We start from the raw sequence: 25,623 nt of genomic DNA on the forward strand, positions 1-25,623 counted from the left end.
ACAGAACAGATTTCTCTTGGTGCCTTAGAGTTCTGTGGCATGTAGAAATGTGCTAAGAGAAAAATGAAATACTTTTAACAGTTAATATCTTGTTAATGAATGTTCTTGATCTGATATTTCCCACTTTCTCCTTCGAATTCCAAGATTTATGAAAATGTAATAAATGATAGGTAGTATGATGAATCATAGTTTGGGAAGAAACATATGGAAAGGACTTCATGTTGGCTCCTTGGGGTGGGTGTCTTTCTAAGTCAACATACAAAAGCACTTAAGACTCTTTGGAAGAAGATTTATATGAATACTTTTTTAATTGCATGTTTTTAAAATGAAGAGCAAGGTGCAAGTGGTGTCAAGGTTGTCCTTTTTAGCAAGATGTTTTGGAATAATATTGCACAACTCCTGCCCTTCAAGGTGGAAGTATTTAATCACACTTGCTGTTATGAAATATTCTGTTATTCAAGTCAAAACTGTGCATTTGAATGAGTATGAATGGAATTATATTTGGATGTGGCTAATAAAGGATTTTTTTTTAGTTTGATAATATCTTGAATAAAGATTATTATTTGCTTAATATGTGAGGTCAAAAGACTAAATTCTAAATGTCTGCAGAAACCACAAATACATTTATAAAGCTCAACATTTTAAAACTTCCCAGCTTTTTGATTTTACCTTCAGTAAAATTTTAATGTTACATTAAAAATGTTATTATTTAAGAATATTTTCTATTAAAGAACAAGCAGCAAATAGAACTAGCTTTGTCACAGCTTTCCTCAGAGTTCATTTTCTGTTTTTCTGATGAGAAAGAAAGTGTTGGAGTCTGTAATGTTGTGCCTGGTGCTTTGAGTTTTATGTTTGCAGGGCTTCTCTTTTACAATACCGTTTTCTTTTCCTACCATGCTAAAAACACCTGTCCATTCAAGGTGGCTGTGGTGCATTTACTGCCTCCTGCCATCAGTTACATGAGCAGCGTGCAACTTGTTCAAGTCTTGTCTTTGTGGTTATATGGTCATCAGAAACAAAAATAAAAACAGATCCTTATGTCATAACGTTATACCTTGTAATTGGTGGATCTTGTGCAATCCTTTCAGAGGGGATTTCCCTTTCTTTCCTGTAAACTGAAATCTTTCATGTAAGCACTGTGTAGACATACTCTTTTGTAAAACTGATCTTATCAGAATTATTCAGAGGTTCCCAGTTCTCTATAGGCGTTAAGAAGTATTTACCACACTGGTATTTTAACTGGAAAAAGGAGATACTTTGAAAAGAGGTTTCATTTTTTTATGTCTTAATTTTTAATTATTATTTTTTTAAATGGGACAAAAGCTATTGTATTTCCATGAAGGCAGTAAACTGAGTAACGTATGTGGAGTTAGACAACTCCCTCCTAGGGATGTAAGGAATCCCTTGTTAGTTTATTATCCACTATTGCAACAGTTTATAAACGGGCTGTAAGTATTTTGTAAGTTTTATTGATGTTGGAAAATGATTCATTGAAATGTCACAGAAATAGCCTCATAAAACTGCAGAAATATGTCTCATTGCTATGCCTTACTCCTCCCTTCTTGTCCACCTACCAACCTTCTGCCAGCCCACTACCCCACTTCGTAGATATTGTCATATCAGAAAGCACCAAAAGCCTCACCAGACTTGCAAGATGAAAATTCTAGCACTTATTGTTAGGCAGTGCTAGAGCTGTCACTGGTTTTGTCATTTTTGGGGTCTCAAATCAGATAGAGATTTGAACAATTTTGTTCCACTGTAAGCAGTAAGGCACAGTGAAGCAGCTGGTTTGTCCACACCTCTTGAGAAGACACCCCCAGACCTGCTGTGAGGAACAGCAAGAACTGTCAAAGGAATTCCTTTTAGCGTGTTACTACTGGCTATTGAATTCAAGTAGAACCAAACAAAAAGATTGAAAAGCTAAAATTGTACTGAGCCCGTATGGTTATCAGCTGCTTTGAAACATGTAAGTATAATGGTGTCCCCTATAATGAAGGGGAAGAAATATCAGCAAAAGCAGCAGTTTATGGTTCTGTTTTTTGGCTAGCCACTACTGAGAGGCTTTCCCAGTGCTGAGGTTCTGGAATTTCAAGTTTAATTTCAGACAGAAGGAAGAAAGGAATTTGTAGAAACTCTCCTTTTGCAGCCTCAGATATTTTTCCTTGCTTCTCTTTCCAGACTTTCCTGTCATTCTTCATCCCTGCTTCTCTGCCTGTCACTCCCACCCCTTCTCCTTCAACCTGACTGTTGCCATATTTTTTTTATCTTCCCATCCTAATTCTTGCCCAACTCATCCTCCTTGTGCATTCCTACCACTTATCCGATCTGTTACCCAGAGCTGCCTCCCTTCTCCTTCAGAGGAGAACGTTCAGACTTTTAGTACACATATAAGGTACCCCTTTTAGTGCCTCATATATAGTTTAGTACCTCTTCTTTGTCATTTGAGTTGCCCTTTTCTAACCTGACTTCGTTGTCAAGGTGCAAAAACCAGAACTGCTCGCAGTACTCTGTGTGTGGCTGCACTGTGTTCTACACGGAGGCAGAAAGGCACCAGTGCCACGACCTGCCATTCCTTTGGTGACCAGCAGCTTGTTGCCTGTTTCGTTGATGCTGTTTCATGATTGCTAGTGGCAAGTCCAAGGTCTTTCTTCTGGTTTGGAACCGTGAGTTCTGAGGTCAGTACCATGCAGTTGTGGTTGGGTCTATTTTTGCCTGGATTAATCATATTTCACTTACCTGCTCTTAAGCTTTACTGTTCTCTCTTTGACCACTTCTCAAGTTGTGATACAGTTCCTCGTCACCAATGCTGCATGTGGCCATTCAGAAGCTGAGAGAGCTGGGCTGATTCAGCCTGCAGAAAAAAACGCATCGAGGAGACCTCATGGTGGCCTTCCAGTACTTAAAGGGAGCATGGGGAGCAGCATTTACATGGTCTGACAGTGATATGACGAGGGGGGATGATTTTAAACTAAGAGAGAGTAGATTTAGAGTAGATGTAAGGAAGAAATTCTTTATGCAGAGAGTGGTGAGGTGGTGGCACAGATTGCCTAGAGAAGCTGTGGATGCCCCACATTAGTAAAATATGAGCAGAATTATTTTTTTCCAAAGCTTTTAACATGCCTCGTTTTGTGTAGGGACGTCAAGTGTCAAATCCATGATGTTAATGTGTCCCTTCCAATGCCAAGTATCTGATACTGGGGATTCTTGAATTCATCAGTTGCAACACAGTCCTGCTAATCTTTGAAATTCTTACTGTGTGGCTTGGCCTAATTTCATCTCAGAAGACAGCTGTACCTCGTTTGCTGGATTTGTTATCAACACAAACAAAGCCAAAGTCAGGCATCTGGTTCAGGCAATTTCTGTTTGAACCCCTAAAATTTAACAGCATTATAGCATCTGAAATTTGCAATCATTCTGCCCACAATTTCTGTTTAAGTTTGTACTGTGGGAGAGGCTGCCTTCTGCTGGGAAGTGATACAAAGGAGGAAAGGTGCAAAATTTTGAGAATGTAATTTGGGAACCCAAGTTACAGAGATAGAGTGAGGTTTGGTTAATTTAGATAAAGCATCAGTCTCAAAAATGGTGCTGGTCCAAGGGAGGCCCAGAAATATCTGCAAAGCCATCTATTACTTGAATTCAGAGTTTTAGAAGGGCAGGCCTTTAGGCTTTGTGTTTGAATTTCAGAAAAGTGCCCTTCTACAGTTCTGTCAATACAAATGAATACACTTGTAATACTGCATTTAAACCCCCTCCTCGTGTACCTACAAGCTAAAATGCACAGCCAAGCTTCCCTCTCCCTCTCCACTGCTTCGCCCACCGCAGCACGTCATTCTCCAAGGTGATTTATGACGGTATGCAGCCAAGGGAGCTCACTGGGGAGCTGCACAGAGACTGAGCCTTGTTTAAATCAAGTCTTAACTCCTGTTTGGCCTCTGCTGGCAGCTCTCCATGAACGGCAAAGCGAGATCACTCCATGGCCTCGCTGAGCTCCGCCAGAAACAACTGGCAGGATGCAGAGAGCAGATCCTTGGAGAGAAAACCATTAAGAGCAAACAATGCTAAGTCGTGTTGGGAACCAAAATATTTGAAAGCTAGGAAGAGCTTCAAACATTTTGAACCGTGATTTTAGAAATATGGCAAGAATACTTAACTTCTTTGCAGTTTTCCCTTGAACTTTAGGAATGATCTTAAGCCCTCTGAGATCAGTAGTTTGTTTTAATCTTCTCTTGCATTGCAAAAATACTTTGTTAACTGTAACTGTTTCCTTTCAAAATTCTGTTTCACTGTGAGTAACACTAGAATTTGTAACCTATTTCAGAATGTCTGGTTGTGAAACCTTACTCTTTACCTCTCTTTGTAATTGGGAACAGCCTACCTTTCTGCTTTTGAGCCGAACTCTGTATTAAAACCCCAGACCTTTTTTCAGCACTACCACGAGGTTGGAAGTTTTTATGATTCCTGTTTTACTTTGGGGAAATAATGTTTCAGAGAGACTGATTATTGAATAAGACAAAAACATTCTGCAGTATGATTAGGAATGGAAGCCATAGTAGCCTGAATCACAGAGTCCACTATTCAACCAAAAGCTATTTTGGGAAGAATGAAATGTGACTTCAGTGATTGGGTGAAATCAAAACTGGGTACGTGAATGTGAATATGAATGTATGTTATGTGAATGTGTTTTTGGACATTTCCACTAGATTTAGTGCTGTCATATCCAGCTTTTTCTTTTCTGCTTATTTTGAAAATTGAACTATGGAAATTAATCTGATTTTTTTACTTGCCCAGTTGCTGCAGTCTGCTTCTTAAAGTCTAGACGAATTTGGGTGAGTGTGAGGAGTAAAGTGTATGATATAGTTTAGTAGATTTCTAGCCCCAAAATACTAAGAAGCCAGATTTATTAGGTCAGCAGCTTCTGTCTTCTGGGAGAAAGATGGATACACTGAGGAAAGGTGCTTTAAAAGGTGCTTAAAATTGTTATTGGAAAAACACAAAAGCAAGTCTATTTCATTCTATCCAACTGCTTTACTGAAAAGATTTCTTGATGTCAAAAGCTACTTACGTATGCTTCATTTGAAATTTGTAGTTACATGCAGAATGTGAAGGTCAAATCTATGTTTCTCAGAAGAAATCAAGTCATAATCAGTAGAAGAGCAGAGCTGACTGCGTTAACCTTGAATGTATTTGCCTTAGAGGATTTTGAACAGATTGACTAAACTTTAATGACATGTAAGACTTCATTACCTCCTCAGAGAATACTGCTGTTTTCATAGAATCATAGAATCACCAAGGTTGGAAAAGACCTACAGGATCACCCACTCCAACCCTTCCAACAATTTTATATCCTTTGTGTTTATTTCTTGCCTAAAAATAAGCACAAAGGATTTGTTTTGTACGTGAGAAAATGTGGACTTCTGGAAAGTAAAGAAGGTATTTTGGTAGCAGACACTGTGTTCCTTCTGTGTAAATTGTATTTGTATGTGGATAAAGAGTTTGTTTTGTATGAAAGGTTTGTTTGAAGACAGGAAAAATGTACAGAGGGTTACCTCAGAGCATATAGATAACTGATGTCCTAATCTCTTGGCCAGCTTAACATTCAGTTTCATTCACTGCACGAGGTAACAAGCAGTGCTGCTTCTTAAAAGTGATAGTGGTTCACTCTTATGGCAAGCACTGGCACAAACTGAGCCATTGGTTAGATGTGTGAGGAGGTGTCCTGATTTCCTAGAAACAGTGAGTCCCAAGTCAAAGGAATTATATGTAATAAACACCTTGAGAATTAGGATATTTCTGTTTGCAAATTAAATGTTAAGCTGTTTTTGGGGTGCCTTTCTTCTATAGGTTTCCTATTTATACATATGCTTTTCATTTTTTTATAGGCTTCCTATTTATACACTTTTCTTTATCTTTTTCCTTTATTTTTCCTCGTTTTGTAGGTAACTGTTCTGGGCTGAGCCCTTCTTGTGCTTATCTTAGTGTTGTGGTATGTGAAATGAGGTGGCAGAAAGACGGGTTGAGGTACAGAAGCAAATGAAAAGAGGGAAGCTAGAAATGGGAGATGCAGGAACTGCAAATAGCAGTTGAAGTCATGTGAATAGTTGAGATCACTCATTGAAAAAGGTGTAGTGACAAAGATATGAATCGTCTCTGACACAGAAATGTTGTACTTGCAGTGTTTTGTAAATATAATCTGTGGTTTAAAAAAAAAATAGGCCTAAAAGGTCTATCAAATGAAGCAGCCTAAAAGGAGAAAATGATTAAAGCTTTGGAATAAATAGCTTAAATAGCTAATACATATTGAATATGTAGAACGCAGAAAAGAGAGTTACAGAAGGGAAATAATTGAATAGATTTATCAACATGGTAAAAATGTTCACTAGCTTGGCTGCTGAGTGTTTTCCACAGTCAGCTTCTAAGCAAGTATAGTTTAAAACAGTGAAGTTTTTTTTTGTTCTTCTTCGTTCTTTTCTTCATTGCAATGAGAACACAAAATCTGCACTTTATTTGAGATTTATGATAAAGGAGAGGTGTTCCATGGACTTTCTGAAGTCCATTAAGGATTTAGGGCTTGAGTGGGTGAGACTGAAACCAGAGTTTTGGGAGGCATTTGTAGATTTTGAAATATGTTCCTTAGAAACATGGGAAGACCACATCATGTTGTAGAATGCCTTATGCTGAGTAAGGCACCTTTCTGTTGCACCCATTCTGTGCAACAAACAAAAGCACCTTTAAGGACAGGATTTACAGCACATAGCAAGCTCAAGCACTGGGGTTATTGAAACACCTCTGTCACCTGGAGCACTAAATGGAGGTTTAACAGCATGGCTGCCTCAGATGGGGGTACTTTGTTTGGGGTGCAGTGGGCATGTTGTTCCTGGAGACCTTCATTTGTTAGTTTGGGTGTGGGTCCCTGCCTTCCTCTTCAAAAGAACAGGGGTGACAGGAGGAGACCAAGCAAAAGGCAACGTTGGGGCATGCAAGCTGAGTGTTGCCACTGGTACTGCTCTCAGGGTATCGAGGACAGCTTTTTACATGAGACTGCATGCATGCACACGAGGAACAACTCAAGGGGCTGAGGGAGAAGCTCAAAACGTCTCCCAGTTAAATGCCCCACACTTGGAGCTGAAGACTGTGCTCTGGACTTTTGGCTGTCATTTTCAACTCCAGCTGCACTGTGTTGCAGTGTCAGTCAAAGACATCAGTGTCCCCTTTCATTTCCCTTAGTAGGGCTGCAAGCTACCCAAGATTAATTTATTTTTCTTTGTTATTGAAAGAAACAGCAGCACTATTGCTTTCTTCTCTTCCTGCCACATTTTGAAAGAAACAATATTTTCTCCTGTCATTTTGAAGGAAGGAGCTTTGAACTCCAGAGGAGCCTCTAAAGTCCCAATATTTGGTGACAGGAAACTTTTCCAGAATAAGGCTCCAAGCTCCCAAATATGAGGGATTTGAAATGCTGTCAACAGCATGTGCTGTGTGATAAGCTTGGCAAGTCAAGGTTGGTGGGAATTGCTTTGCTAGGAAGCTCCATCACCAGAATCCTTCAGTGGCATTGCCTCTCCCAGTCCATGTGTACATGCTGAGGTAGAGACCCACGCTGCAATCTGTGCCCCCAGAAGTGACTCTCACTCAGTAATTTAGCAAAGCCTTATAATGGTACTGCATGGCAAACCCGTGTGCCGTACATCTGATTGCAACAAATAGTAATTATAGGCATGCTTGAAGCAAGACTTTCATAAAACTGAATGAAAAGTATGATTCATCTCACAGAAGACCCACCCGCCCATTTAGCCATTGACATGTCTGTTTTCTTCTTTTACTTCTTCTTTTTTTAAAGTTTCAAAGGGAAATAAGATGTCTGAAATGCAAGACTTGTCTGAACATATTCCTCTTCAGTATTTAATTCAATTTGTAAAATAATATTTTGATTATACGGTTTCCTAATTTCTGAGATGTTAATAACTTTCTGCCTTTCCACCCATCTATTTGTGTAATAATCACAAGTATTGCTCAACGCATTAAATCTGATGTTGGCCTCTGATAAGGAAGTTTTCATCATTTCGAGTCATATTTGAGCATAAGTTGCTAATATTTTTAAGTACTCTATCTCAAACAATTTGACAGACGACATTAGACCTGTGTGCTATCTCCAGATAGCTCATTTTCTTTTGGAAAGAAATGCATGCTGTTGTACTGCTTCCTAAGATTTCAGTTAGAGACTCATTTTTACATTATAATGCTCAACCCACTCTGAATGTTCAAGTATCCAGTAACTAAATCTCTGTGATGCTGCACGTTAGAAAAGATGCCTGTGGCTGCCTGTGCCAGACAGGTTTGCAGGATGAAAGCAGAAGTGCAGTGGGGTGGTGCTTGTGCTGCTTGTTTATACCAGTTTCAGTGTGTCAGCTGCTCAATTTCTGTACCTTTTTCAGGGTTTTAGATCAGTGTGGGCACGCTTACCTGCAGGATTCAAATTGTGTCTCCAAATAAAGTTCCCTTGCATCTTCATCAGCATTTTTGGTGTTATTTCATATTTGTAATTGCCTTATTTGATTTTTCATGCTTGGATGTGCTTTGTCTAAGGGTTACTGAAATTCTAAACTTTGTGTGCCTGACAGACTAGACAAAATTCTTCTCAGGACACGAGCCATGACAGCAGCAGCTTTGGGATAACAAGATGTCCTTTGAGCACAGTCTACAAGATTGCCCTCGTGGACCTTATTTCATTGTCAGGATCATAATGTGCAGTAAAATTCCCTATTTAATAAAAACAAGAGGAGAAAAAAAGTTGTAAGGTCCTTAGAAATTCGGACTTACAGAATTGAAAAGAAAGATAGATATTGTAGGGTCAGTTGCTGTCATTATGCAGACAACAGAGTGCAGAATTATGTGGCAACATGATTTGTTGTATATGGCCTGTACAGATATCCCAAATGCAGCCTGAGTTTACCAATTCCAGGTGATAGAAATCTGCAATTAGTCAAAGGTATTTTCTTGTCTCCAGAATGAACTCAGCTGTTGTGGAGACCTGATTAGCATGTGCTGGAGACCTGTAATGAGGGAAAACTTAATTATTCAGATTCATCAGCATGCAAAGGTGTTGGATGATGCCACATAAGTCTGCTCGATCAGCATTCCAGAACATGTGCAACCCGGGTGTTTAATAGTGGTCGTGGTTTGCTTTAGGCATACACTTGAAGGTTAATGCTGAGATTTTCAGTAGTGTTTTCCATTTAGTGCAGAGATCCCCTCCTCTAGACAGCTTATTGCTAGTGCTGCTCTGAGGAGCTTCACTTTACATACTGAACAGATTATTATTAACTGTGTGTGTAGTGCCATAAAATCACTACCTCTTTGCACTATAAAGATGTGTTCTCTGCCCCAGAATGCTTGCAGTCGAAGAGAAGTGAGGCAAGACAATGAGAAAGCCATAAAGGAAAAGGAGGGTGTGGTGTGAAACGTGAAGCAGATAAGATACAAAAAAAGAACCTGACAGATAGGACTCCTGCAGCAGGAGGTTGTGAGTGTGCTTCACCCTTGGGGACCTTCAGAGAGCTGCCACACCTGCTGATACACTGTGTGATTTTATGGATAAAAATCACCCACTTCCCTTCTGCTTGGGCAGTGCTGGCTACCTCAGTGGGCATCCCTGCTTCCCACAAAGTGTCCCTTTGCTCTGTGTGTCTGTATGTGCCATCCCTCCCAGGGAAGGGAGCCCTGTAAAATAAACCGGCTTTCCCTCAGCACCCCGTGTAACGACTTCTGTTGTGGAAACATCAGTAATCCCTGACCCAGTGCTAAACTAAAGCTAATAATGTATTTTTTACTGATTAAAAGAAACTACTGAAACGCTCTGTAAGTACAAGCTGTGTGCACAGCTAATCTGTAGAAACAAACATGCTGCATGTACCCCATCTCTATCGCTCCACCATCTGTTAGCTTCACACATCCATTATGTTTTGTCTTTAGTGAAGTGTTTCTTGGCTTTTCTAGACAAAGCTGTTTTTAAACTTAAGCAGCTTGGCAGCTGGGCACGTAACGTTGTGGCAATAAAACCTGTGAAGAAGAAGAGTGGATGGTGCGTTTGACAGAGAAGTGTGATAGTGTTCTCAACCCAAAAGAAGCGTACCCCAAATTGGCCATGGAATTGAAAATAGCACTGAAGAGGTACAGGAAGACTGAATGTTGAAAAGAAAAAAGCAAGCCACTTTTCTGCTTTCGGCCAAAATCTGAGGAATAATGAACCCAGCAGCTCCTCTTTTATGAAAACTCCAGCCATCAGCACTAGCCAGAGTTTCCATTTCTGCCCACCATATAGCCTTCTGTCTGAGGAACACTGAGCAAAATTTTCCTTGAGTCTTATCAGTAAGATTCCCAGTGTACAACAAAGGGAATTCAGAAGTCTTCTGAGATCGTAGACAGCATTGCGGGGTCAGAGAGCTGAGGAAATGACCCTCTCGTCCTTTTGAAGAGCTCTTCCAACATCAACCTGTGCAGTCTTTTACAAGAAAGTAGGCTATGGACTTTGATGGTAAAAAATATGAATAGAAATACTAACCTACTATTCTGCCTTTGAAAAAAATAATGTCAGGTTTTAGCAAAGTGTGTTATTCTGACAGAAGCTGCTGCAGACACCTGCTTCAGCTTTTCTTGACCCAGAGGGTGGTGAGGCACTGGCACAGGCTGCCCAAAGAGCTGTGGGAGCCCCATCCCTGGAGGCACTCAAGGCCAGGTTGGATGGGCCCTGGGCAGCCTGAGCTGATGGGTGGCAGCCCTGCCCATGGTAGGATGTTGGATCTGGATGGTCTTTAAGATTCCTTCCAACCCAAGCCATTCTATGACTGAATGATTAGTTTTCCATGGTTCTTCTAATTTCCTATATTCTAATGTTCTTGAGATGTCTGAGTGGTTCTTTGAGGAAAGACATGTCAGGAAAGATGGTTAGAGACTCTGCGAACCTATGGACGCTGCTGAATCCAGGGAAAATGTGGAGAATTGGATGTTCCAGAAGGAACTTGTGGACTGCTGAAAACAGCGCATCTTAGGTGTTCCACAGGACCAGCAAGAGAGGTGCTGAAGCAACCACATATACATGCAAAGTAAATAGTTTGCTCTGCCACTGCATTAGCAAGTAAACCACTTCAAACAACTCTCTCTACCTAGGGAAAATGTAGTAATAATAAGCAATAGTGTAAGTCTCCACTCCTTGCCCCAGAGGTTGTCTAGTAATCCTTAGGAGCCTTTGCACTCTGCAGGCTTCCTTTTTCTACCCTCGTTTGTCATTGGAAAAGAATTTGTATGGGTCAGAGGCATAGTACATGTAGAAGGAAAACATTATTAAAGAAAAAATGAACAGTGCTCCAATGAATCCCTTTACGAGAAGTAAACAACAAGCAGTTTATCTTCTTGAAGGGAAACAGAAGCTTGTAAAAAGAAGTTTGAAAGCCCTGCTGCTTGTGAGGTGCTGGAGGTCTATCACACTGCTACTTCTGAGAGGAAGCTGCATGCATTCGTGAGGGCTTTCATTTATTTCAGTTTAAAGCACTCTGGCTTGAGATCTCCCTGTAGCTAATTAAAAAAGAATGCAGAGCAACATTAGTTATGCACTGGAGTGGGAGTCAGAAGATGTAAGCTCAGTTCCCAGCCCTGCTACCGACTTCCTGGGTGACCTTGGGTAAGCCTCTTGATGTAGATTTTCAAAAGACCTCTGGGCCAAATTTTCATATTGAAGTTTGATTTTCAAAGAAGCTCAATATCTGGTGATTTCCATGATGTTGATTACAGCCAGAATTTCGAGCGAGCTCAGCAACAAATATGCTGAGCTCATTTGAAAATCGAGCCCTTAATCTTTTTCTGCCTCAGTTTCCCATCTCTGACAGTGCCGGTAAAATATTTTCCTTGTCTGCCCTGATTGTTTGGGCTGTAGCTCCGCAATGCAAGAAATTGTCTTTTCATGAATGTGTATGGTGTGTTGTACAATCTTGTTTGATCTCTGTTATGGGTTTTAGGCATTACTGTAATGATTGTTACACCTGTGATCTGCTTCAGAAAAGAAGAAACTGCAATCAGAAGGCAGCATAATTATTCTCTTGTTTCTCAGTGAAGAGATGCACTAATTTCTTTAGTTTGCTTGGCAGAACGTTGTCTGGAGAGCTGTTTTTAACATTAGCATGTATATGTTAGCTGATCTCTCTTGTCCGTGAAGGACAGATAACCTATCAGAGAGGCAGGTTAGATCAGTTTGGCATGATGTGATCTGCAAACATATTGACAGCCTCTGACTACTTTGTTATTCTTTTGTTGCTTCTAATTGAATCGTTTAATAATTTACTGAAGAATATTTTCAGGTGGAATTCCTTGTGCCTTCCTACCCGCAGGCCAAACACCATCACCCCTCGTTGTTACTGCTGCACCAACTCTGCACTTTTCCCACACCGCATGCGTGCTCTTGCAACATCTCTGAGCAATATAACATTCTCTGTTGGCAAAGGTATAGAGTGCTTCTTCACTTCATAAATACTTCCCGGGACCCACTACAACCCATTCCTGAAATTCCAGATCAGCATTGTCAGTGATAATCGAGCTCCTGGTTGCAAGCCGTGTGCTGTGCAAGCCAGAGGCCAAATGTAGTAACCCAGGAATGCATGATTGCAAGGACTGTCACTTCCCAAGGAACTCTGCGTGCTGCTGAATGACTGCCCTGTCCGCATACCTGTGGGTGTCACTAACACAGTGACTCTTTCCTGCTGTGTTTGTCATATAAGGGAGGACAGCACCTCAAGCAGCTGAAAGTTTTGAAGTGATCATTTCCTATGCTGACAAAATGGGCATGCGACTCACTGCTGTTTTCCGGACTGCTCTGTACCCTCTTGCTTGTTACTTGTTGATCCAACTGTGTACCTTCTGGAGTGCCCTTTTGGCACTTGTATGTTTTCTTTTACATGAAACAGGATGCTGGAGCATCATCAGCCTTGCAGTGAGAAACCTGGCAGGACACCCGTAGAAAATCGATGGTTGTGGCAGTTGTTCAGTTCAGGTTGTGTTTGGTCATGGGAGAGCTTTGTGTTTTTCATCTCTGACTAGTATCTTCTGTTGCATTTTTTTTGAAGTATGTTGTTCTATTATGGTCTGTACTAAAAATCCTTTTCATCTTCTTAATCTAATGAAAGGTTTCCTAAATCGTGTTACATGTTATACTGCTGGCATGCAAGGCATATCAAGGCAGTACTTGATCCTGAAGAGCAGCCAGCAGAGCGGAGTTCAGAACTGGGGAAATAGTGCTTCTGTCCTTGCTGGCTTTCCACTCCTTCCCATCACCGAGCCCTATTTCCACACATTTTCACTAGCAGTAGCCAAGCTTGTAGGAAAAGAGGAATTTGAATTACTTATACAAACAAGAGTCTCTAACACTGACCTAACCTAAATTCTGGGTTGCAGAGCTGTGCTTAATTTCTGATGTAAAAGAAACATTGAAAAAAACAGACCACGCCTTTGAAACGATTGTTACACAGCTTTGAAACGTGACCCCTTAGAGTGACTCTGTTGTATTCTTTTTCATTTTCTTTCCTTAGCTAGTGCATTCATTTTGAGATACAAAATCTTGATCTTTCTCGGCATACATGTAGAGGCTGTGTGTGCTCCTGCCAGCACTGATGTACCAACCAAAGAGAAGCAAGGGAAGTTAATAGTTCATTAGGAGGGCAACTACGATGATACTCCATCCTGGTAATAAATATAAGACTGAAAAGGTGAGCATAATATAAACTGCTTTGCTAGAAAGATGAGAACTGCACAGAATACCATGTGATTTAGTTATGTGCTCATCTTTTCATTGTTGCTATGGAGTGCAAGTGACACCCATAGCTGCTGTCCCATCAGTTCAACACCTGCTTGCCCTACTCTGTCTGCTCTGCTTAGCTGTTCTTGCTGTTGCTGCTGTACATCTGTGCTCAAGTCCTTTCTCTCTTCCATTTCATGACCCTATTAAACCTGATCTGGGAGGAAAGTGTTGACATGGAGAGACCTTGAAGCCTTAAAAGACTTGGCCTCTTGCTTGTTCTTAGCTGAGCCCATCACAGTGTTCCCAGCACACCTGCCATAAAGCACAGCCATTTCCAGATTCTCTATTTTCTGCACTGTGCAAAAATGTCGAGGTGAAGTCTGAAAGGCTTGTGTTGCTGTATAAATGACTCCGATAGCATGGTAGTGCTTTTCTGATCATGTAGCATTAATGAAGGTGCACTCTTCCAGCTACTCTCCTGGCAAATAAGAATCTGCAGAAAGAAATTTGAAATAACTATTGATCAGATTTAAAGTTAACTACTAATTGCCATCAGAAAGCACTAGGCTGCTGCAGTTTTAATCCATAAATATTTATAGCTCTGCACTTTTGCATTGGATTTCTTCTACTTGACTGCCATTCAAGAAGCCTAATCTTACATCACAGGACAAGTTGTGAAAAGTAGCTGTTCAGCTGTTCCTAACTGATGGTAGTGTTATGTTTAGCCCCTGTGACATTGTTTTGAAAGATTCTATGTAAATTGGGATTAGCAACATTTTTTATTTTCTTCTAGGAAACAGATTACTGAGTATTATTATTATAAAGACCTGCTCAGAGTGAACAGCATGGTTTATGCAGGATGTCTTAGTACAACACATGCAATGTCTCTGCCTTAACCTCAATAAAAACCTCACCATATTATGGTTGAGCAATGGCAGATCTGTAAGTTCCTTTTAAGAAGTGGCCTTTATTTCTTAACGTGTTTCAATATGATGTTAATTGATGATTTTTTTCCCCTTTTCTCATGTATTTCAGCAGTGTCATATAAAAAAAAAGAAATAAAATACACACACAAAAAAAAAACAACAGAAATTGAGCAGGCAGCTGTACCTTCTTGCCCATTCCAGAGGTCATTTCAGCAAGGGCATTCCAGGCAGCACAAGGCTGCAGAATAACTAGAGTGCTTGCTCATGGTGATACATAAAATAGAGAAGAAATTCATTTCTTCATAATATAACTCCAGTAAGTTATGTGAGATATATACAGCGCTTCACTGCACATTGAATTGTAATCTCTTGAAGTTATATGTTTGCAAATGAATTAAATACATTTTGAAGTGGTTAAGAGTTTTAGAAAGCACTCTGAAGGACTGAGATGCATCACTAATAACAGAATTGCAAATGTTGCTCTAAGCATTCATTAATGCTCATTCTGAAATAACATATCTTGCCTAACAGTTTCTTTTGAATATCTTGACATCGGGCTTTAGGGGATAGGAAAACAAATATTCACTTTTTCTTCCTTGTGCACTCACATCTTTCTTCATGAGCCAACTGTCTGTCCTTGAAAGAGGCAGCTCTGGCTCTCCAGCTTCCATAGGCTGAAGGGGGGCCACAGAGTGGGTTGCCTGACCTGCAGCCTCCCCATTGCCTGCCAGTGAGGGGATGCTCCTTTCCCTGCCCTCCCTGCAGTCTCAGGCAGCTCTAGGGTCGGTGCCATTGTAACCCATCCCAAAAACATCAGGAGGAGGACTTGAAGAGACAGACTGATAATCAGAATGATAATTTTATAGGGGACTTTCTGTTCATCGTTTGGGTTTCTCTGCCCAGTGGTTCCTCACTTCGTTTCAGCCCCTCTGGTCTGATTCAATGTTTCTGTCACAGGAACATTTTCTAGCAGTAGCATGTTCTGTCAGGAAATCTCTCACCAATGCAGCTTTTCAGACATGAATGACTGCAAGAATGCACAAAATGCAATAACAGGAGAAAAGCGATTTCCAATCGTATAGGTTACAAGATTGTCCCCCTCTGCTATGTGCCCTTGTGAGGGAAAGACATGGAGCTGGTGGAGCGGGCCCAGAGGAGGCTGTGGAGATGATCACAGGGCTGGAGCACCTCTCCTATGAAGGAGGAAGCTGGGCTAGTTCAGCCTGGAGAAGAGAAGGCTCCAGGGAGACCTCGTTGGAGTTCTTGAAGGGAGCTTGTAAGTAGGAAGAGGATCAACTTACATGGGCAGATAGTGATAGGATAAGGGGGAACAGTCTTGAACTAAAAGTTAGGAGATTGAAGTTCAGTATTAGGAGGAAATTTTTCACTCAGAGGGAGGTGGCACAGGCTGCCCAGAGAAGCTGTGGCTGCCCCAACCCTGGAGGTACTCAAGGCCAGGCTGGATGGGCCCCTCAGCATCCTGATCTGGCTGGGGGCAGCCAGCACATGGCAGGGGAGACTGGATGAGGGACTGGGTGGGCTTTGAGGTCCCTTCCAACTCAAGTCATTCTGTGATCCTAAGAATAGTGATGGATGAAGATGCAATGGACAGGCGCAGGAGAGCCTCAAAGATCAGTTTCTGCTTGTGAGCTAATTCATGGGGTATATTTGTCATGGAGTTTTCTGAGAGAATTTGAATTAAATTGGATCAAATTGACAGAACAGACTGTCTAAGGCCTGCTAAGGACTTGTATGTAAATAGATGTAGGTCTAAGCTGCTGTTAATAGCTGATAGCATCCTCTCAGCACTCTTGTCCAGCCTTAACAGTGCCTTTCTTGAGTCCACTGTGGAAGTGGATTAGGGTAAACAGCCAAAAGGCACTCCTTGTGCAGGATAGGAGCATCCACACAGGGAATTACTGCCAAGTAGCTAATGCATTCTAAATTCACACCCTAGCTTATTTTGCAACAGCTTCCCTGTGTAGGCAAGCCCTACATGTTCATTTCATTTGATGGTTAGCGTTGCATCAGTGACATTCCAGATTCTGACCACAAAGTTAGTAATGGAAAGTGGTTCATCTTCTAATGAAATGGTCTTTTCTTTTTTTCTTTTCTTTTTTTTTTTTTTTTTTTTTTCTGGTTGCAGCTTTTGCAACTTTTTCTTTCATGTGTCTGGGGTGAATTTCTTCATTTTTTAAATGAGCATGATATTCTCCTTTTAATCTCTGATATGTCAAATGATGCTCTCTAAGCATGGAAATTCCTTTTTAGAGTATTCTGGATGAAGCAGTGATTGTTAAGCCTTTTATATTCCAAAGAGTAGGTGAAAACCCAAAATAGCAAATATGTCCGTTTCACTTATTTGCAATTTAGTAGTTTGTCTCTGTCTATTTTCTCCTGTAAGATATCCCAGTGTTTCTCTTGCTGTGCTCTTATTGTGGCATCTCTAACACTTGTGCTCTGTAGTCATATGCCTGGCATACTTTCATACAGACTTAGAGTTTCCTGGTCATTTGAGGAATTTGTTTATCGGTTGGGTTTATTTTCAGCAAGCCTTTGGTGTTTAACTTGCTTATTAAGTTTGCACGTCATTGTGGGTGATGATAGTTAAGATGGAAGAATATGGCCTTCTTAGATTTTCCAGAAATAGTGGCTCCTCTGAGCTTACTGATGAGCCCTCATGACATCTTTTTAGGTAAGCTTCATCTCCCCCAGGAGCTCCTTCAGATCTAGTCCAGACTGTAGGGATGAGGAAACTGCTGTTTGAAATGTCAGCCACGGACTTTGAAGTGTGGATTTCTCATGTTAGTATGCAATAACAAAGTAAGCAAGAAAGCTTCCTCTCTCTGTTTGCCTACCAAACTGTTCCAGTTGCACAATTTACAAAGATGCACTTTCTGTTCACGTTTCTAGGTATGCAGCTCCCACTGCGTGCAGTCTGAATTTCCCAAAATCTAAAGGCAAAGTTGATGTCTTACTTCTCACTCTGAGTAATATAGGAGTTGAAGGTTTCACAAGACAACTCTCTGGTGTTGTTGTTGTTTTTTTCCTAGGTGGGTTTTATAGTCACATTTTATTCATTAATGGGTTACACAGTAATTTTTATCTGACTTGAAGTGTTGTTACACCTCCTTCACTTAATTTCTGTAACCGAGTGTCCCAAAATACTTCCATCAAATCAGTCTGTCCTCATTATAAGGTTGTTCTGGAAAACTGACATCAACCAGCTCTACCCTGCAGTGAAAGGATGAAATGGGAACAGTATTTCCATAAGGAATAGTGTATTTTAAAAGGAATGTAGCTTAGGGGAACAAAATATTGTAAAATATGCATGTGCTGTGAATTTGATGGCATTTAAAAGGAGTTTTTAGAGGATAGTGCTTTGCACAGGATATTGTCCTTTCCTTCCCCACTCTTATTATGTAGAGGAACTAACAATTTGCTACTTCATTCATCTAATTTGCTCCTCACACCCCAGGAAAATTGGAATGGCTTATATGCACAGGATTGTCACTTTATTTCAGATTTACCAAGTCTGTGTCTATATAAGTCTTGCACAAGGATGTTAAAACAGGGCATACATAAAAGAACTGTGAGTAAATTTACAGCAAATTGCTTAGCCTGGGCAGGAACAAGTAGATTTGCAGTTGCAAGCTGGAGCAGTATGTTAGAGGCCACCTTCCTTAGATCAACACGTGTATTGCAACACCAGCAAGTAATCAAATTGTAATGTACTTTAATGCAAAGCCTAGTTTGGCTTGGTTGGCAAATTAAACTATCGCTCGCCTCTAGCTAAAGCAGGCAGCCTTTGAACTTTTTGACTGCAGCTGTAGCTTGCACACCTTATTTTCCCTTTTAAAAATCAAATTAAACTATAACCTGCAGCCTCTGTGGTAAGTTTCAAGGAAAATTAAATTGTTGCTAACCTTTCTAGCAAAGATAACTGTCTCTAATCAAGCTGAAAAGTCCAGTCCCAAATTCCCCGCTCCAAGTTCAGACAAATTCATTGGAGGAAAACTCCAGGGGCTATTAAGTGCAAAGTTATTACCTCTGACTCAGGAAGTCCTTGGGCACAAATAGCTAGAGGCTGGGAAATTTTATCAGGAATGTATTACTCTGTGTTTCCCCTCTTCTTTCATTCTTCCTGCAGCATTTATTGTGGATCTATCTGGGACTCCGAACACTGCGCAGCTGCTCTGGCTCTGGCTCTGAAGGCAGCTCAGGCTCTCAGCACTGGCAGGCTCTCTTCAGCACGGCCCCGAGTGGTCTCAGCAGTGTGGTCTTTTCCCTCCTTTTGACTTGTCCCTGGCCCCTTTAACCTTGTGCTAGCAACAGTCCAGGTCAATCACTGTCCCTTTTCACCCTTGGGTGTGACATCCTTCACCTCTCTCCCTCTCAGTATTTTCTTTGCCCTGCTGGCAGGAACACTTGGCACTTGATTTACCCTCACAACATCCATGTTTTTCTTGGAGCACTCAGAGATAGGACTTTTCCCAGCCTGGATGAGCTGCTGTTATTTCTATAGAGTCAGCAGTACAATAGACCCTCTTGGGAGCCAGGACCATGTCTGGCTACTGGCTCAGCCTCACAAAGCCTCAGTCCTGCATGCTTAACGTTTCTCTTTGATTCCCAGGATTAGCGTCTGACTGATGGCAGGTGAGAAGGCAGAACACAGCAGCACAAAAGGAAAGAAATCAATTAGGTTGACATTGCAACATGTGCTTTCTCGTGTCCAGGTTATGGCAATCTTCCTCGCCTTAGAGAAACGGGAATTGGGTAGAAGACATTGTTGGCCCTGGAAGCACTGAGCAGGCAGTGGTGTGTCTGTAACAGAAGTGGAAATGACAGCAGAGAGGCGTTTTCCTCTCTTTTGTTTTAGTATGTATACTCCCCATGCTAAATATAACCCTCAGTACAGGAGCTAATATCTCTGCCCTGTAGCTTTCTCATTCTTAAAAGTTGTCTTAAACATTCCCAGTCTCTCAGCAGACTCGGTAAGAAGTGAGCTAGGGCATATTAGTCACGTTTTTATCAAGAGATGAAAGTGATAGAGATATAAAGTACTACCCGCTTTTAATTAAAATGGAATAAGTCAAAAACAGTTGGCAGTTGCAAAATTCATTATGATGTGTTACCAAAAATAGATGTCTTCATGAGAATGCAGTTTTGTTACAACAGTGGGCACTAATTAGCAGTAAACATAATTGCTGAGATAGCCAGATAGAAAACGTGTTACTAACACTCGTAATAGATGTCAATTGGCTGGAACAGAAGACCAGAAATTCTTAAGTCTTAAAATGCAATATGTTAGAGTATCAAAACAGATCTATGTAATTCTGTTGCTTAAGGCAACATTTGAATTTCAGGAACAATAACTTAGTGTTTTCTGCATCTGGTGTTAATTTGCAAGGAATACCCGGTTCTAGAAAAATATAACCTGACTTAGCTGAAATATGTATGGTGTTCTGTTACTATTTCTTCTTTCCGGAGAGAAGTCCTACTTTGAAACTTTTGTAATTTCATTTGGTAAAATTCCCTTTGACCTTCAGAAAAAACATCTTCCAGTATGAGTTTATGGGCATAGATCTGTGGTTTATAACATCCTACCATCCGGTTTGGGATGTATGTATGTCTGTTCCTTTCGTGTAATCTCTGCAGATTTTACTGGAACTGAAAAAGTTATTTTCCTCTCTCCTTCTGTAATCTCGAACACCAAGCAATAACAACTAATCTGTGGGTGTTTTATCTGACTTACGCTAATTTGCAATTGACATGTTTGAGGTATGGCTTACATAATCCCAGTCTTACACATTTATTATTAAAAAATATTAGCGGCTTATGAAAAGGAAATGCTTTAATAATTCGTTTGTGCTGTGATAACCTCTTGAAAGCAGGACCCTACTCTGGTAGACAGTTCACAGTCATTGCAAATAAAGTCCAAACAAGAAGTGTTCAGGGCCAGTTTGAAGCAAGAAGACAGAATCCATGATGGTTCATATATCCCACCTACCAGAAATGGGTCTTGGCTTATCCAATCTCAGGCTTCTAAATCACCTCCAAAGCCAGTAAGAGAGGGAAGTAAACTCACACTGTGATTTATTCCATATAATTGGAAGGCTTGAGACATTCAGTGTAGAGTCAAGCTTGGTATCTAAATATTATTGATTTAAAAAGTCAGTCATCCCTTGTAATCAATCACCTGCCCTAGATCTTGCTAGCACTGCTGCGTTCCAGCTTCACTGGCTGTCTAACACTGTGCTGGTGTGCTGTGTGCTAAGTTCCTGAGTTGAAACAAAGTACAACATACTGAAATGCATGCTTCCAGAGGTTTCTAGCAGGAAAGATTGGAGCTGCAGGATGTCAAAATTTGCAGATGCATGAATTTAAGGAAATTCTGAAGCTCCTGTTCTTTGTTAGTGTGAGTCATAGGAAAATAATCAGTGTGGTATTTACAGAAACCAGCCCCTGCAGAAGCTCACACCTACTGATAATCTGGCATATTCTTTAGCCTTACTAACCGAGATTTCATAAAACCATAGGATCACAGAATGGCTTGGGTTGGAAGGGACCTCAAAGCCCACACAGTCCCAACCCTCTGCCATGGGCTGGTTGCCCCATACCAGCTCAGGCTGCCAAGGGCCCATCTAACATGGCCTTGAGTGCCTTCAGGGATGGGACAACCACAGCCCCTTTGGGCAGCTGTGCCAATGCCTCGCCTCCCTCTGAGTAAAGAATTTCCTCCTCCTAACATCTAATCTAAATCTCCCCTCTTTCCTGAATGCTTGACAAACTCCTATCATGAAATGCAGAGTGGGGCGAGCTCTGCTAAGGAGGAAGGAAGGAGAAGTGTGCAGGCTGTGGGGAATGATGGTTGCAGTGTTGATGTTGAAGTATTCAGAGCAAAGCTGGGCCTGCTTGCCTGGCAGCCTGCTCTGTTTAGACTGGGTGTGAGAGACTGCATTTGCTTCCAGGGTGATGTCTTCTGTTATCATGCGGAAGGTGATGGTACTACACAGGCATGCAGGGCTGACCATAAGTTAGGAAACACCGATCCTTAACAGATGTGGAGGGCTGAATACCAGGGATGCAAAGATCAGCTGATAGCGTGTGGTAGCAGCTGCAGCAAAGGGAACCAGAGCTGAAGCTCTGTAGAAGGCAAATCATAACTGAGACCCTCCCTGTGCTGTTGTGTTTCTCCCGCTGGCAGGGAAAGCCAACACAGGGCCCTGAATGAAGTCATCCCGTGCAAACACTGTGCTCCTGCATTGCTCCCACATTTTTATGATAAGAGTAATGCAGCACTGGAATGGGTTGCCCAGAGAGCTGATGGACATCCTGTCCATGGAGACACCCAATGTCAGGCTACCCAGGGCTCTGAGCAACTTGCTCTAGCTGTAGGTGTCCCTGTTCGTTGCAGGGGATTTGGACTAGATGGCCTTTAAGGGTCCCTTCCAATTCAGATGATTCTGTAATTGCAAACCAGCTGATGCAATCAAGAGGAAAACGTTCTGTTCAGCCTGGCCACCTTGGGAGGATGCTGCAGGGAACTGCTGCAAAATACTGCAGGCTCACCCCAAAAGATTGGAAAATTATGGCAGGTTCAATTTGCTTTTATTAGCAGGTTACAGATAGCCAAGTATATTGGACTAAAATCTTAAATTCATAATAACTGAACAAAGTTAGAAAGAGATAAAACAGTGCATAGACGTTTATTAAGGCTACATTTAGCAGTAAGGAATCCTCCTCAGCTGCTCTATGTCTCACTCTTGGTTTTGGCTGATGAGTTTCTGCATGACACTTGGCCAGTGTGCCCTGGCTGTATGCTTACAGCTCACCTTGGTGCTCTGACACAGGGGAACCTGCAGCTCCTCTGGCTCTGGGGCATTTCCCCATCTGTCTGCCCTTCACTCCCAGGCACTGATCCACCAGCTTACTTCAGTAACTTTTTTGCTGCCTATCTCAAATAACAAATTCTTGGCTTTTGTTTTTCACCAATTGTAGTCTTGTTAAAATATAATGGCATCACTTCACAAATTATGTTTTATGATAAATAGTATGAATTGCATGTAATTGCCCAGTTATGACATTCAAGCACAAACTGATCTTGGGCACTGGACTGCCAGGTCTAGAAAAGCTCCCCCTCATCCTGTGTTAGATTTTGGGTGCATGTCTGCAGGCTATTGGTTTTCTGTGAACTTGAACAGGGAGAACAAAAGGCTTTGCGTATATTCAGGCCAGCTTGCTTTCCTTTCCAGCTCTCCTTTCTAGCAATGGCTATAAATAGCTACCAAAAAAAAAGGTAGTTGCCATTTAAAAAAGGTAAAAAGCTACACGTTTTGTAACAGATACTGTAGTAGAGTATTTTTGCTTTATCTTGTTCAGGGAGTAGATACAGAAACAAGTTGTGGCATCTTAGATATCACTGTGAGATAACACTGGGCAAATACTAGATCTTATTTGCTTATTTTAGGTATTGGCTATCTAAATACTAATGGAAATTGTCTTGTTTCCCATTATAGTTCGTCTTCAATCAGATAGTAATGATAATGACGACATCGAACAAATCGATGAAGATATAGCTGTGACTCAGAGTCAGATGAACTTCATTTGTCCCATTACACAGGTATGCTATCACACTATCAGAGATTAGGAAAGAGCTATTTCATGTCCTTCATTGGATTGTTTATTGCAAATACTTGTTAAAAAGCAGGCAAGCATTATCAGAGAGGAATGGCATTGCTGAGGGAAAAAAACAATCAAATAAGTAGCAAGGCAGTTTCCTATGCAGGATCTGATCCCATAACTTCAGTGCAATGTCATGTGTGAGTGGCAAAAAGACTTCCTGCTGTTTTACATGAGTTTTGTAAGAAGCACTTTCAGTGGACATTCTCAATTCCTTTACATCAAACCTTATTGATTACAGGTGGAAATGAAGAAGCCAGTTCGAAACAAAGTCTGTGGACATTCCTATGAAGAGGATGCCATTCTAAAATTCATCCAGACTCGAAAGCAGCAGAAGAAGAAAGTCTGGTAAGCTATCAGGAATGTGTGGAAAAGCTATTTGCTTTGCTGTGTAAGTGGAATTTTACTCCACTTGTTCTAGGAAATGTGTTTGGATTGGCAAGGCTACAGGAAGTAATACCTCAGCGTCTGCCCAAGTCAGTCTCCTCATTAGTACAGTGCATGAAGGATTTTTTTCTTTAATGAAAACAATGTGCAAGGAAATATTCAGGAAGTGTGTGGGGAAGTTACAGCTACTCATGGAACCTGCACAACAGAATAAAAGAGATTTTGTATAGCTGTGAACAACAGAGAGAAACTTCAGCTTCATAAGGTTTGGTTGCTCATTGCATTCCCACTGCTTACTTAGCAAGCCTTAAGGTTAATGAAAAATTAAATGTTAATGAAAAATTAAATGCTGTGCATCCTCTTCTGCAGTTAGGTTCCAATACAATTAGCAATGAGAAGTATTAAAATTCAACCTTCTAGGTAGTACAGAATTTAAGAATGACCAGAAAGAACTGTATGCTTTCTACTACAATGCAGTGAATTGATTCTTATTCTACAACACTAAAGCATCTTGCTGCTTTCCATGTAGGATACATCTTCACAGAATCACAGAATGCCCAGTGTTGGAAGGGACCTCAAGGACCATGAATCTCCAACCCCCCTGCCACATGCTGGACTACCAACCTCCCCATTTAATACTAGACAAGGCTGCCCAGGGCCCCTTCCAATCTGGCCTTGAACACCTCCAGGGATGGGGCATCCGTAACCTCTTTGGGCAGCCTGTTCCAGCACCTCACCACTCTCTCTGTAAAGAATTTCGCCCTGACATTCAACCTAAATCTTCCCTCCCTCAACTTAAAACCATTTCCCCTCGTCCTGCTGTTATTTAACCTTTCAAAGAGTTGATTCCCCTCCTGCTTGTAGGTTCCCTTTAGGTACTGAAAGGCTGCAATGAGGTCACCCCGCAGCCTTCTTTTCTCCAGGCTGAACAAGCCCAGCTCCCTCAGCCTGTCCTCACAGGGGAGGTGCTCCAGTCCCCTGATCATCTTTGTGGCTCTCCTCTGGACCCTCTCCAACAGCTCCCTGTCTTTCTTGTACTGGGGGCTCCAGACCTGGACACAGTACTCCAGATGGGGCCTCACAAGGGCAGAGTAGAAGGGGACAATCACCTCCCTGTCCCTGCTGGCTCAGGATACCATTTGCATTTTGTTGAATGAAAACATGTAAAAGTTGAATTATGAAACCTGAAATTCTTCCTGATGTGTTTCAAATTTTGAATTGTTTTGATTTTTTGAAAAACCAAACAAGAGGAAGAGAAGCTCAAAGGCTCTTCAGAGCAAATTTAGAGAACATCCTTACCCATCATTATTGATGTGTTTTCATGCCAGATAGCCAGAGTTTCATGCTTTTGTGTTGATGACCTCATGGAAACATACAAGTTGTGGACTTTTAAACGAATGTGCAGTTGCTCAGGAAGATCTGTAGAGACTAGCAACCTGATTTCTCCACAGATAAAGCCACAGTTAGCTTACTTCCTCTATCTGTAGCTCTTGCATTTCTGTCAGACTGTACACACTCTGCCACATGGATACAAAGTGGGGCAGAACTTCTCCTTCCTGGCTGCAGGAAAGCACCACTACAAAATCAATCAGCCATTGTGATGGCTCTCGGTGGCTTTCTGTACTCTGGACACTACCTTGAAGAACAAGGAAGAAGCACCTTATCTTAGCACCTTAGGAGGGCTATAGAAAAATGTAGAGGGCATGCAATATGCTGTGGATGACAACAAGCCAGCAACATGGAGGGGACAGGAATGTAGCTAGAAGACTGAAGAAGATTGGGAAATAGCTCACAAGTTGGAGAGAAAAGAGTAAGACTTCTGGAGGATAAGAACAGGCTAGGAAAGTG

At 41.3% G+C, this 25,623-nt stretch overlaps 1 protein-coding gene across 1 annotated transcript in view; it reads left to right on the top strand.

Moving 5' to 3' along the window:
* Nucleotides 1-25,623, top strand: part of NSMCE2 (NSE2 SUMO ligase component of SMC5/6 complex) — a 130,200-nt gene that overhangs the window by 102,202 nt on the left and 2,375 nt on the right. The window contains exons 5-6 of the mRNA XM_031591216.2: nt 23,226-23,329; nt 23,630-23,736. Coding sequence (XP_031447076.2) covers nt 23,226-23,329; nt 23,630-23,736 — 211 coding nt within the window. The remainder of the gene's footprint in view (nt 1-23,225; nt 23,330-23,629; nt 23,737-25,623) is intronic.

The sequence above is a fragment of the Phasianus colchicus genome, chromosome 3 (genome assembly GCF_987193195.1).
Source record: "Phasianus colchicus chromosome 3, bPhaCol1.hap1.1, whole genome shotgun sequence".
In the NCBI taxonomy this organism is placed as follows: Eukaryota; Metazoa; Chordata; class Aves; order Galliformes; family Phasianidae; genus Phasianus; species Phasianus colchicus.